This window comes from Crinia signifera, chromosome 6 (genome assembly GCF_055691185.1).
Source record: "Crinia signifera chromosome 6, ASM5569118v1, whole genome shotgun sequence".
Taxonomy (NCBI): domain Eukaryota; kingdom Metazoa; phylum Chordata; class Amphibia; order Anura; family Myobatrachidae; genus Crinia; species Crinia signifera.
In genome coordinates, this window is record NC_139222.1 from 276,741,890 (window position 1) to 276,758,097 (window position 16,208).

Genomic DNA, 16,208 nt, shown 5'->3' on the forward strand with positions numbered 1-16,208 from the left:
AAAAAAAAACGAATAATTCAGATCCAGGCGAGGAATCTAAATCCAAATCTTAGTTCCCGGCGCCCTCCTCTAGCCTGAACCCCACAGAATCCGTATACCCTATTAATAATGTTTCTTGTTACATACATACTAAACCTAGCCCCTCCTATTCCTCCCACTCTTATTTCCATCAAATCAGGGAGATCGCGTGCCCCAACAACAGCACAAGCCAGATCCAGGTCAGAACAGGCCTATAAGGTGCACAACAACAGCAGTGCTTCCCCTCCGCTCATGTCTGTGTCCTGTACATGCAGTACTTCCCCTTTATATATACACAGTTACACCTAATCTAACACCTCCTTTTCTGTCTGTGCCCTGGCAGTAATCATACCGTCTGATCATCGCTGGATGCTAGGTTTGTCCCACACAGTGTGTAAGTGTGATATTACGCGTGGGCTCCCTAGCTAAGCTTCAGCGAGACTCTGTCCCCAAATGATTCAGGATACCCACCCTAAATTATATGCAGGAATGTCCTATGTATAGTAACGGAGTACAGGTTCCTCCCTCGTCCAGGTACGGTAATGCACAAACACACACTAAGCAGAGATTATTTCAGTCACAGCCCCTGCCCCAGTGGAGAATACAGTGCATATCGCCTATCACACACGGGACACAAGCATTACGTTGACAATGGGAAAGTCGACAATCAAAAGATCGACATAAGTTTTTCAGGATTTTTTTTTTTATTCGACGTGTGCTGACAGGCAGTATTTCATGCCCTATCCACTACAGCATGTAGGGAGAATGTAATAGTGTGCCGAGTGCAGCGAGTGAAGTGGGCGGGACATAGGTCACGATGATGCCTTTTGCTCTTATAATCTTGTCATCTGCCCCGAGAACCACGATTAGTGGAAAAGTAAACCATTACAGCTTTGCTAAGAACCACGTTGGGCAAGGTGCCGCTCTGCCCTCGCCACAGGTTACTATTCCCAATCGAGGGCCAACTGGATAGTTAATAAAGCAAAAGTTGAAAAAAAAACGTGTTGACCTTTTGACTGTCTAATGTCTGGGGAACCTTTGACCCCCCCCAGCTGTTGTTAAACTACATATCCCAGCATGCCCTCCTACAGTTTTGCTTTTTGGCCATTTTAAAACTGTTGCAGGGCATGCTGGGATGCATAGTTCAGCAACAGCGGGAGGGCCAAAGTTTCCCCATCCCTGGTCTAACTAGACACAGTCTATCCATTGAGTGGAATCCAGGAAGCCCATGCCCGCCGTGGAAGGACATACAAACTCCACACAGATGGACCAGGAATATAACTCATGCCCACAGTGGTGGGAGGCGGTAGTGCTCACCACTACGCCATCTGTTCTGCCCTAAAAAAATTATTCTCCCTTATTAATCTGCTCCAAAAACCACTTTATACTGCACCTGGGTAAATACCCAGACCGCTCTCTGTTCTTGTGAAACACCTTTGATGGCTACAGTAGGTGATATATTTATCAAGCGGCAGCGACCACAAACTGTAAAGTGGCACTAATATGAAGTGCTACGCCTGGTGTGGTCTGCGCTTATCATTAATGCTGTTTAATGTGTTGAGGTCACCTGCGGCTTTGTACATATGACCTGAAGAGTGTGGTTAGGTGCACGGAGGTGGAAGCAGCTGGAGCAGAACTATATGAAAGTGCAAATGATAAATCAACCTCAACACATTACAGCATTTCCCTCTATAAAGGAACCGTTTCTGCATTTATTCCAAAACACAGCTTGGCTCAGCCTCACGTTCAGAGCGAGAGCATGTCAGGGGCTCAATGTCATTAGCGTTGTGTCTGATGAGCCGCGATTTTACCATCCATTAACCCTTTGAGGGAAGTCAAAATAGGTGTGAAAATTGCCAAGCAAACATTTGTATTCATCAGAATGACCTGTAAGGTTACTTTATATAGGAAATATAGGGGTAGGTTTATTAAGCTCGGTGAAGTGATAAAGTGTCTGGTTTTTATCACTGGCCAATCAGCTCGTACCTGTCATTTTTCAAACCAAGCCTGTAACTACACAGGTAGGAGCTGATTGGCCGGTGATAAAAACCAGACAGTTTATCACTTCACCGAGCTTAATAAATCTGCCCCATAATCTTTTTTTTTTTACACAATATTTTTATATTTTTTAAATCTATATAACAAATGTGAGTGACGCTGGCATTTTTAGTGGATATTTTGCACATCTCTCACAACCCCGCCTTATTAAGCCCCGCCCCCATTCCTGTAAATGCCGTGATTCGCGGCTCTTCGGAGAGGGGGTGGTTCTAAATTATATGACCGACAGAGGGAGGGCGGTGCTGAGGCTGATTCTGGGTCCCGGGGGTGGGGGGGGGGGGGTAGACGAGAGGGGGACCTGATTTCCGGGACCCTCCTGGCCACTTGGGTCAGTACAGATGGTGTAATGGTTAGCATTACTGCCTCACAGAGGTCATGGGTTCGATTCCCACCATGGCTCTAACTGTGCAGAGTTTGTATATTCTCCCCGTACTTGCGTGGGTTTCCTCCGGGTGCTCCGGTTTCCTCCGGGTGCTCCGGTTTCCTCCCACAATCCAAAAATATACTGGTAGGTCGATTGGCTTCCAACAAAATTAACCCTAGAATGTCTGTGTGCGTGTACATGTGGTAGGGAATACAGATTGTAAGCTCCTCTGGGGCAGGGACTGATGTGAATGTTCAAATATTCTCTGCACAGCGCTGCGGAATATGTATGCGCTATATAAGAAACTGCTAATAAATAAATACATTTGGGGAGTGTAGGTAAGTATGGCCTACATTCCTTGGTTATGGTATAGTGGGTCGAAACGGCTGCCTAGTGTAGTTAGCGTAGTGACTCCGCGGCAGCCCAGCTCTGTCCCCGGCGTCCATGGCAAGCCTAGTAAGTACCTCTCACACAGCGCCGGTAACCGCCAGATCCCTTGCGCTGGGGGACACCGGCGGAGAGGGGATCATGCGGGGGCCGGCAGAGAGGAGCTCCAGCTGTCTAAGATGCAGGTGCGTCTCAGTAATTATTGCGGCAGGATACAGCAACCCTGCCGACTGGGTTAGGGGCATGCGGGCGCACTTGCGTCTCCTGCACAAAGGGGGTATGTGGGCACAAGTGCATCTTATGCAAAATAAAGGACGCATTTGCCAGTGCTCCATGTTACATACTGACAAATGCCTCCTTTTCAAACCCACCGAGCCCGAAGCGTGGTGAGCGTAGCGAGCCCCGCGAGGGGACATGGAACACAAAGTAAAGTAAGACTGCACTGACTACGCTGCGCGTGAGAACACTACGCTGATTCTGACATCGCCGCTACGCAAACTGCATAACGGGGGCCCTGCTAATACACAAGAACCAAATGTATTATGAATGTGTGGGGATTTGGGCACAAGAAACTTTTCTGGCGTGGGGGGGCACAACATTTCTAGTTACGCCACTGCCCCCCACTCAAGATCAGCAGGGTGAATAGCAGCAGGAAGTGACCATGGAACATTGTAATACTTTAGAATTAGACGACTGTCAGAATATGTATCGCTCTCCACCCCCGCCTGCTCGCTCCCTCCCAGTGCTGTCACTTCCTGACTTTCTTTACACACTTCACTTCACCAGTTTGGGAAAGAGAGAGGCAGGGAGAGGCCATCACACAGCAGACAGACCAGAAATGAGACCGTAAGAAGCACAGGGGGGGGGATCAGACAGACCTCCCTGGGATCTGAAGTTTGACATTGTCCAAAGGAACTGGCAGCACAACACAAGCACAGACATGTCAAGAGCGTGATTAACCCCTGAGGCACCAGTGACAGACAGGCCGCTCTAGGGGTCGCTCCCGGCCCGAAGAGGCTTCCAACGCGTTCAGAAAAAAATGCGTCAAATCTTCTGTCCGACCGTGCGACGGAAATAACCTGGGGTGCACCTGAAAAATGACTGGGATCTTACTTGTGGTGAGTAATGGGTTAACACAAGCTGTCACTGGGGTGCTGCTATCTGCAGTGTCACATTAAGAATTCTTTCCACTGAAAAGTCCTACTAATATGTTTATTAAAGGTGGAAGAACTCTATCTATCTATCCCACCCATATCTATCTATCTATCTATCTGTCTCTTAATCCAAATCAACTGAAGTAATTCAGTTTTGCTCCAGTGTTGCAATCCCCGGCAGCTACACAAACACTTGCATTGCCCAGATCCTCCCGGTGACAGTGTGACAATGCGAGGACCGATGGTGGCAGCATGATCCTAACGGGTCCCACTTAATCCTCCGGATCTCCTTCCAGTAAGAGAGCGCCGGGGTCTGCAGGCTATAACGCCATCTGAATTTTCCGTGTTTGGATGTTCCCCATGTTAGAGAATGGGGAGGCACAGGGCATGGGAACTGTGCCGTCTGTGATACCCCCTGCATTGCACCCATGGTATAATGGACCAAATGTATTAAGCCTTATCCGGTGATAAAGTGGTGAGTGATAAATGACCGGCCAATCAGCTACGAACTGTTACAGGATTTGTTTAAATGTACCCATCCACCTTGATGAATAGGCCTCTATGTACGTCTCTCTGGCAAAGGTGTACTAAGCCGGAGAGAGATAAAGTACCAGGCAATCAGGGGCAGATGTATTCAAACTTCTGAAGTGATAAAGATGATCATGCAGCAGCCAGTCAGCTCATAACTGACATTTTTCAGTTTTAAACTTGACTGTTAGGGGCTGATTGGCCGGTGCTTTATCGCCTCCTACTTTATCACTTCACCAGGCTTAACACAACTGACCCTCCTCAGCTCCTTATTGCCGTGCTACAGGCTGTGTTTGAAAAATGACAGTTGAGAGCTGCTTGGCTGGTGCTTGATCTCTCTCTCCCCAAGGCTTAGTAGATCTGCCCCAGTCTTTCTATCCGTATAAATATCTGCCTATATCCATTGTATACCGTATATATCAGTCATTTTCATCCTTTTTACCTTGCGGTACACTAAATAAGATTTTAAAATTGTCAGGGCAAAACACATTGGCCCCCATAGGAAAAAAAAACTATTGGCCCCCATATAAAAAAAAACAATCACATTGGTCCCCACAGATAACTAAAATAAAATACATTGGCCCTTTACATGAAGAGACCAGTAAATAACAGTTGAACTGGTGGTGGCTGTAAACTGGTTCGGGCATCTCTAGATCTGGGGGCACACTTGAGAACAGCTCAAGGCGCACTAGTGTGCCATGGCACGGTGGTAGAAAAAAACTGCCGTATATCGTATACCGTACTGTCTGTTGGCCTGGGTAAGGGTTCTGTGCACAGGTGTAAACAGTGTCAGTTTGTGTCCTATACGTGTCAGTATGTACAAACCTGAAACAAACCTGACAATAGGATTTGTGTGATTATAGTCAATTCAGCCCAATATTACTGTGCTATAAGCAATGTACACATATTCTATGGTATTGTGGTTCGGAAGTGAGCCGGGCCCGGCGCAGGCCATTGCACTGGTATGTACGGTGCTGGTCCTTGGTGCAGCGTGCTGGCGTCTGCCAGTGACCAGCAGGTTCCCCTCTCGGCAGTAGGAGAACACAGTTGTGTTTCCTGGATTAGGAAATCTGTGTGTTACGGGAAATGGTACAGTCACAGGCTGGTGTTGCACACACAGCAGGGATTGTGCCCGCTCCTCCCCCGCCAGCAAGTGCTCTGCCTCCATCGCAGGGATTTATAAGGCAAAGCCGTGCCTCGTGCCTCAATAATGTCCCCAGTTCCCGGCGTATATATTAGCTGTGCTCTCATCAGTGTCCGTTTAACCCGCAGACGGTTTCCTGGAAATGGGCCAGATTCTTTAAGCTTCAAAAGTGATCAAATAGACGCATGGGTCTTCAAACTGTGGCCCTCCAGATGTTGTGAAACTACATGTTCCAGCATGCATTGCCACATTTTTTCCTATAAGAGCATGCCAAAACTGTCAGGGCATGCTGGGACATGTAGTTCCACAACATCTGGAGGGCCACAGTTTGAAGACCCATGAAATAGAGAGTGGAAACAGCCAGCCAATCAGCTCCTGCCTGACATTTTTCAAACACAGTCTGTGACATGTCAGGCAGGAGCTGATTGGCTGGCTGTTTATCACTCTCCATTTTATCACTTTTGAAGCGTAGAGAATCTGGCCCAATGTCACCGGCCCACATGCTGCAAACTGGCGCTAGCTCTCGTTTCATAGATTGTACAAGATAAAGGATAGCTGGAATCTGATGGTTGCTATGGACAACGGTGCCCCTAGTCCTCTTCCAAAGACATGATACTTATCTCCTCATGATGGCAATCTGCGCCCATGGCCAACTGAATAATTCTATTTTTACTGTGTACACGGTTGTTAGGTCGACAGTATTAATTTTGACATGCATTGCGTCGACCACTGAAGGCGGTCGTCAAATGAAAAAGGTCAACATGGCTAAAGTCAACAGGATCAAAATGTCGACAGTCAAAAGGTTGCTGTGGGTTTTTCACTTTTTTTTTTTTAACCGACATGTGCCGACAGGTAGTATTTCATGCCCTACCATCCACTAGGGCGTGGAGGGTGAATATAACAGTGCCCGAAGCATGGCGATCGCAGCGAGCCATGCGAGGGGATGCTGTGCACTTTTTTCAGTGTCCGTGTCGACGGTGTTGAAACTCTGTACAAAGACAAAGTGAAAAACCCATGTTGACTTTTTGACTGTCGACCTTCCCAATGTCAACCTAATGCTTGTGCCGAGCTTTTGACCATGCCGACTTTAGCCATGTCAATCTTTTTCATGTGTCGACCTAAGGCCTGTAGACCTTCAGTGGTCGACTCAAAGCATGTCAACCTTAGTTTGATTTACACCCTGTTACTGAACTCTTCTGTAGGCTAGATCTAATTCACAGGGGGAAATGTATCAAGGCTTGGAGAGAGAGAAAGTTGCTGAAACAGGCCTGGCCAACCTCCGGCTGTTGTAAAACTACAAGTCCCAGCATGCCTTGCCACCGTTTTGCTATTAGGAAATGCTAAACGTGTGGCAAGGCATGCTGGGATGTGTAGTTTTACAAGAGAGCCACAGATCGGCCAGGCCTGCGCTAAAACAACCAATCAGCTTCTTATTGTCATTCAAGTATAATGTCAGAGATGCTGATTGGTTACTTTGAGCAACTTAACCACTTACTCCATCTACTAGCCGCCTGTTTACTAATTAATTACAATTTCAGACCCAATCATTTTTTTTTTAATTCCGCTATTTGCAATAACAAGAAATTAAGTTTTCCCCCATGGGCGAGATGTATCAAAATTAAAATGCAGTAAAACCCCCGTTTTACCGCATTTTCATATGTACTATTACCTGGCCGCACAGGATTTCGCCGGCCAGAGTGGCGATACCCTATAGAAGCTGCTGGGCTTCTTTTTGCCGCCCACCGTAACCCCGCCGCCTCGCCGACCCCCCCCTCTCCCCCTCCCTTGGGCTTACCTTCTTGCAGGTCCTCCTGGACCCCGGAACGTAAGCCCTTCCTCCCCCTAGCAGCGCAGCCAGACATCCTTCCGGCTGCAGGGGGAGGAGGAGGCGCCGGGGACAGCCTGCTTAGCTGTCCCCGGCGTGTAGGCAGCAGGAGGCGGCAGGGAGGAGACGGAGACCCCCCGCACACCACAGTACAAGTATCGCGGGGGTCCGTTACTGCACCGCGATGCCAGCCGCATATGTTAGTACATATGTGCTGGCATCGCGGCGGGCGGGCAGCGAAGGGCGGCGATGTATATTAATACATCCCGCCCCAAATGTTCTAATAGATTCCGTCCATGCAATGTGCAAAGAAGGGAGATGATTGCATAATAAATAATTCCGCTTCTCTATTTGGGCCGTGGTCGCTCTGAACAGGAGTTGGCCAGTGACAGGGAGGATTCCTCAGGAACCCTCTCCTGGTAATTTTTGCAAAGTGAAGCCCGTAAGAGCATCTCCAAGCGCCGGCTAATTCATTGCGGTGAATGGTTCCCGGGTCGCATGGCGAGCCAGGCTGGAATGGATTGTTGCTCAAAGTCTTACTTAATGTTAATGTTAGGAAAAGGTTGAGTAAAACACTTTGCAAAATGGCTAAATCCAAAATTCGGCACACACCTAGTCGCCTAAAAAGCTGCCTCTACTGTTATTTGGTCGCTTATATTAATTTTACCTTTATATATTTTCTACGGGTCAGTACTGTATACGATTAAACACTGCATTATGATTTCTGTGTTGCAGGTGTCTATAATCTGGGTCTTCCCCAGCATATGTCCGGCGTATGATATACCCTTCGGAGCTGCGGTGCTAGTACAGGGTGCGCCTGTGGGATTTACTGCGCCTCTTCGCAGACACAAACGAGCGGACACAGGAAACGAGAAAATAGAATGTCAGATATATGAATACCAACCCAGGAGGCAGAATCACTGCTGCAACAAATGTGAGCCGGGTGAGTACGTCTACTTACCTCCTCATCCGCCTCAATGTGCGAGGCATAAAGCGTGATGTTTAGTAAGTCATAGATATAAGGATGGCACTGTATAGCTACTTGCGAGACCATTCTGTTATACAGCTTGACGTACACTGGTCCTCATTCAGCTTGGCACACTAATTGGTAAAATTATATACCGCATCATTCATAAGGACATACACTATACCGCATCATACATAAGGACATACACTATACCGCATCATACATAAGGACATACACTATACAGCATCATACATAAGGACATACACTATACCGCATCATACATAAGGACATACACTATACCGCATCATACATAAGGACATACACTATACCGCATCATACATAAGGACATACACTATACCGCATCATACATAAGGACATACACTATACCGCATCATACATAAGGACATACACTATACCGCATCATACATAAGGACATACACTATACCGCATCATACATAAGGACATACACTATACCGCATCATACATAAGGACATACACTATACCGCATCATACATAAGGACATACACTATACCGCATCATACATAAGGACATACACTATACCGCATCATACATAAGGACATACACTATACCGCATCATACATAAGGACATACACTATACCGCATCATTCATAAGGACATACACTATACCGCATCATACATAAGGACATACACTATACCGCATCATACATAAGGACATACACTATACAGCATCATACATAAGGACATACACTATACCGCATCATACATAAGGACATACACTATACCGCATCATACATAAGGACATACACTATACCGCATCATACATAAGGACATACACTATACCGCATCATACATAAGGACATACACTATACCGCATCATACATAAGGACATACACTATACCGCATCATACATAAGGACATACACTATACCGCATCATACATAAGGACATACACTATACCGCATCATACATAAGTACATACACTATACCGCATCATACAAAAGGACGGTACACTATACCGTATCATACATAAGGACGGTACACTATACCGCATCATACATAAGGACGGTACACTATACCGTATCATACATAAGGACGGTACACTATACCGCATCATACATAAGACATACACTATACCGCATCATACATAAGGACATACACTATACCGCATCATACATAAGGACATACACTATACCGCATCATACATAAGGACATACACTATACCGCATCATACAAAAGGACGGTACACTATACCGTATCATACATAAGGAGGGTACACTATACCGCATCATACATAAGGACGGTACACTATACCGTATCATACATAAGGACGGTACACTATACCGCATCATACATAAGGACATACACTATACCGCATCATACATAAGGACATACACTATACCGCATCATACAAAAGAACATACACTATACCACATCATACATAAGGACATACACTATACCACATCATACATAAGGACGGTACACTATACCGCATTATACATAAGGACATACACTATACCGCATCATACATAAGGACGGTACACTATACCGCATCATACATAAAGACATACACTATACCGCATCATACATAAGGACATACACTATACCGCATCATACATAAGGACGGTACACTATACCGCATCATACATAAGGACATACACTATACCGCATCATACAAAAGGACATACACTATACCACATCATACATAAGGACATACACTATACCGCATCATACATAAGGACATACACTATACCGCATCATACATAAGGACATACACTATACCACATCATACATAAGGACATACACTATACCGCATCATACATAAGGACATACACTATACCGCATCATACATAAGGACATACACTATACCGCATCATACATAAGGACATACACTATACCGCATCATACATAAGGACATACACTATACCGCATCATACATAAGGACATACACTATACCGCATCATACATAAGGACATACACTATACCGCATCATACAAAAGGACGGTACACTATACCGTATCATACATAAGGACGGTACACTATACCGCATCATACATAAGGACGGTACACTATACCGTATCATACATAAGGACGGTACACTATACCGCATCATACATAAGGACATACACTATACCGCATCATACATAAGGACATACACTATACCGCATCATACATAAGGACATACACTATACCGCATCATACATAAGGACATACACTATACCGCATCATACAAAAGGACGGTACACTATACCGTATCATACATAAGGACGGTACACTATACCGCATCATACATAAGGACGGTACACTATACCGTATCATACATAAGGACGGTACACTATACCGCATTATACATAAGGACATACACTATACCGCATCATACATAAGGACATACACTATACCGCATCATACAAAAGGACATACACTATACCACATCATACATAAGGACATACACTATACCACATCATACATAAGGACGGTACACTATACCACATCATACATAAGGACATACACTATACCGCATCATACAAAAGGACATACACTATACCACATCATACATAAGGACATACACTATACCGCATCATACATAAGGACATACACTATACCGCATCATACATAAGGACATACACTATACCACATCATACATAAGGACATACACTATACCGCATCATACATAAGGACATACACTATACCGCATCATACATAAGGACATACACTATACCGCATCATACATAAGGACATACACTATACCGCATCATACATAAGGACATACACTATACCGCATCATACATAAGGACATACACTATACCGCATCATACATAAGGACATACACTATACCGCATCATACAAAAGGACGGTACACTATACCGTATCATACATAAGGACGGTACACTATACCGCATCATACATAAGGACGGTACACTATACCGTATCATACATAAGGACGGTACACTATACCGCATCATACATAAGGACATACACTATACCGCATCATACATAAGGACATACACTATACCGCATCATACATAAGGACATACACTATACCGCATCATACATAAGGACATACACTATACCGCATCATACAAAAGGACGGTACACTATACCGTATCATACATAAGGACGGTACACTATACCGCATCATACATAAGGACGGTACACTATACCGTATCATACATAAGGACATACACTATACCGCATCATACATAAGGACATACACTATACCGCATCATACAAAAGAACATACACTATACCACATCATACATAAGGACATACACTATACCACATCATACATAAGGACGGTACACTATACCGCATTATACATAAGGACATACACTATACCGCATCATACATAAGGACGGTACACTATACCGCATCATACATAAAGACATACACTATACCGCATCATACATAAGGACATACACTATACCGCATCATACATAAGGACGGTACACTATACCGCATCATACATAAGGACATACACTATACCGCATCATACAAAAGGACATACACTATACCACATCATACATAAGGACATACACTATACCGCATCATACATAAGGACATACACTATACCGCATCATACATAAGGACATACACTATACCACATCATACATAAGGACATACACTATACCGCATCATACATAAGGACATACACTATACCGCATCATACATAAGGACATACACTATACCGCATCATACATAAGGACATACACTATACCGCATCATACATAAGGACATACACTATACCGCATCATACATAAGGACATACACTATACCGCATCATACAAAAGGACGGTACACTATACCGTATCATACATAAGGACGGTACACTATACCGCATCATACATAAGGACGGTACACTATACCGTATCATACATAAGGACGGTACACTATACCGCATCATACATAAGGACATACACTATACCGCATCATACATAAGGACATACACTATACCGCATCATACATAAGGACATACACTATACCGCATCATACATAAGGACATACACTATACCGCATCATACAAAAGGACGGTACACTATACCGTATCATACATAAGGACGGTACACTATACCGCATCATACATAAGGACGGTACACTATACCGTATCATACATAAGGACGGTACACTATACCGCATTATACATAAGGACATACACTATACCGCATCATACATAAGGACATACACTATACCGCATCATACAAAAGGACATACACTATACCACATCATACATAAGGACATACACTATACCACATCATACATAAGGACGGTACACTATACCACATCATACATAAGGACATACACTATACCGCATCATACAAAAGGACATACACTATACCACATCATACATAAGGACATACACTATACCGCATCATACATAAGGACATACACTATACCGCATCATACATAAGGACATACACTATACCACATCATACATAAGGACATACACTATACCGCATCATACATAAGGACATACACTATACCGCATCATACATAAGGACATACACTATACCGCATCATACATAAGGACATACACTATACCGCATCATACATAAGGACATACACTATACCGCATCATACATAAGGACATACACTATACCGCATCATACATAAGGACATACACTATACCGCATCATACAAAAGGACGGTACACTATACCGTATCATACATAAGGACGGTACACTATACCGCATCATACATAAGGACGGTACACTATACCGTATCATACATAAGGACGGTACACTATACCGCATCATACATAAGGACATACACTATACCGCATCATACATAAGGACATACACTATACCGCATCATACATAAGGACATACACTATACCGCATCATACATAAGGACATACACTATACCGCATCATACAAAAGGACGGTACACTATACCGTATCATACATAAGGACGGTACACTATACCGCATCATACATAAGGACGGTACACTATACCGTATCATACATAAGGACGGTACACTATATCGCATCATACATAAGGACATACACTATACCGCATCATACATAAGGACATACACTATACCGCATCATACAAAAGGACATACACTATACCACATCATACATAAGGACATACACTATACCACATCATACATAAGGACGGTACACTATACCGCATTATACATAAGGACATACACTATACCGCATCATACATAAGGACGGTACACTATACCGCATCATACATAAGGACGGTACACTATACCGCATCATACATAAGGACATACACTATACCGCATCATACATAAGGACGGTACACTATACCGCATCATACATAAGGACATACACTATACCGCATCATACAAAAGGATATACACTATACCACATCATACATAAGGACATACACTATACCGCATCATACATAAGGACATACACTATACCGCATCATACATAAGGACGGTACACTATACCGCATCATACATAAGGACATACACTATACCGCATCATACATAAGGACATACACTATACCGCATCATACATAAGGACATACACTATACCGCATCATACATAAGGACGGTACACTATACCGCATCATACATAAGGACATACACTATACCGCATCATACATAAGGACATACACTATACCGCATCATACATAAGGACATACACTATACCGCATCATACATAAGGACATACACTATACCGCATCATACATAAGGACATACACTATACCGCATCATACATATGGACATACACTATACCGCATCATACATAAGGACATACACTATACCGCATCATATATAAGGACATACACTATACCGCATCATACATAAGGACGGTACACTATACCGCATCATACATAAGGACATACACTATACCGCATCATACATAAGGACATACACTATACCGCATCATACAAAAGGACGGTACACTATACCGTATCATACATAAGGACGGTACACTATACCGCATCATACATAAGGACGGTACACTATACCGTATCATACATAAGGACGGTACACTATACCGCATCATACATAAGGACATACACTATACCGCATCATACATAAGGACATACACTATACCGCATCATACATAAGGACATACACTATACCGCATCATACATAAGGACATACACTATACCGCATCATACAAAAGGACATACACTATACCGTATCATACATAAGGACGGTACACTATACCGCATCATACATAAGGACGGTACACTATACCGTATCATACATAAGGACGGTACACTATACCGCATCATACATAAGGACATACACTATACCGCATCATACAAAAGGACATACACTATACCACATCATACATAAGGACATACACTATACCACATCATACATAAGGACGGTACACTATACCACATCATACATAAGGACATACACTATACCGCATCATACAAAAGGACATACACTATACCGCATCATACAAAAGGACGGTACACTATACCGTATCATACATAAGGACGGTACACTATACCGCATCATACATAAGGACGGTACACTATACCGTATCATACATAAGGACGGTACACTATACCGCATCATACATAAGGACATACACTATACCGCATCATACATAAGGACATACACTATACCGCATCATACAAAATGACATACACTATACCACATCATACATAAGGACATACACTATACCACATCATACATAAGGACGGTACACTATACCGCATTATACATAAGGACATACACTATACCGCATCATACATAAGGACGGTACACTATACCGCATCATACATAAGGACATACACTATACCGCATCATACATAAGGACATACACTATACCGCATCATACATAAGGACGGTACACTATACCGCATCATACATAAGGACATACACTATACCGCATCATACAAAAGGATATACACTATACCGCATCATACATAAGGACATACACTATACCGCATCATACATAAGGACATACACTATACCGCATCATACATAAGGACGGTACACTATACCGCATCATACATAAGGACATACACTATACCGCATCATACATAAGGACATACACTATACCGCATCATACATAAGGACATACACTATACCGCATCATACATAAGGACGGTACACTATACCGCATCATACATAAGGACATACACTATACCGCATCATACATAAGGACATACACAGTGGCGTAACTTGAAATTTTGCGCCCCCAAGCTAAAAAAGTGTCTGGTGCCCCCCCCCCCTCCTTCTATCCCTTGCAGCACAGCATGCTTTATGTACAGACCCCCAGATGCTGAGTCCCCACTCTGTCACAGGTGCACAGAGGGCTGCCTCAGGGCTTCACCACCCCTCATTCCTTCCCTCCCGCAGCACACAACTGCCCCCATCCCCGTTCACCTCAGTGTGTGCGTTGTGCCTGCTGTCGGAGGCATGCAGGAAGATGTCCATGCAGCGGTCTCCGGCCGGCGCTGGCAGTGAAGTGCTGCTGCCGGTCACTGTGGAGAACCCACCGCCGCGCTGGGAGATTAGGACAGAGGGGGAAGAAGGCAGCTTGCAGAGCGGGAGGAGGCAGAGTGACCCTGGCACCGGGCGCTACTCCCACGGACGTGGTAGTGCAGCAGCAGGGACTGCCCTGGCAGCAGAGGTGCTCTCCCAGTGTCACAGCGCTGGCAGTGAAGTGCTGCTGCCGGTCACTGTGGAGAACCCGCGGCCGGGCTGGGAGATGAGGTTGTAGGGGGAAGAAGCAGCTCGCAGAGCGGGAGGAGGCAGAGTGACCCTGGTGCCGGGCGCTACTCCCATGGATGTGGCAGCAGAAAGGCGCTCTCCCAGCGTCACATTCTCTGCTGATGCCC

General features: G+C 44.5%; 1 protein-coding gene across 1 annotated transcript in view; it reads left to right on the forward strand.

Moving 5' to 3' along the window:
- The first annotated feature begins 3,594 nt into the window (after nt 1-3,594).
- TNFRSF1A (TNF receptor superfamily member 1A) overlaps nt 3,595-16,208 on the forward strand; it is a 30,941-nt gene continuing 18,327 nt past the window's right edge. The window contains exons 1-2 of the mRNA XM_083149693.1: nt 3,595-3,945; nt 8,214-8,421. Of these exons, the coding sequence (XP_083005819.1) occupies nt 3,925-3,945; nt 8,214-8,421 (229 nt within the window). The 5' untranslated portion in view covers nt 3,595-3,924. The remainder of the gene's footprint in view (nt 3,946-8,213; nt 8,422-16,208) is intronic.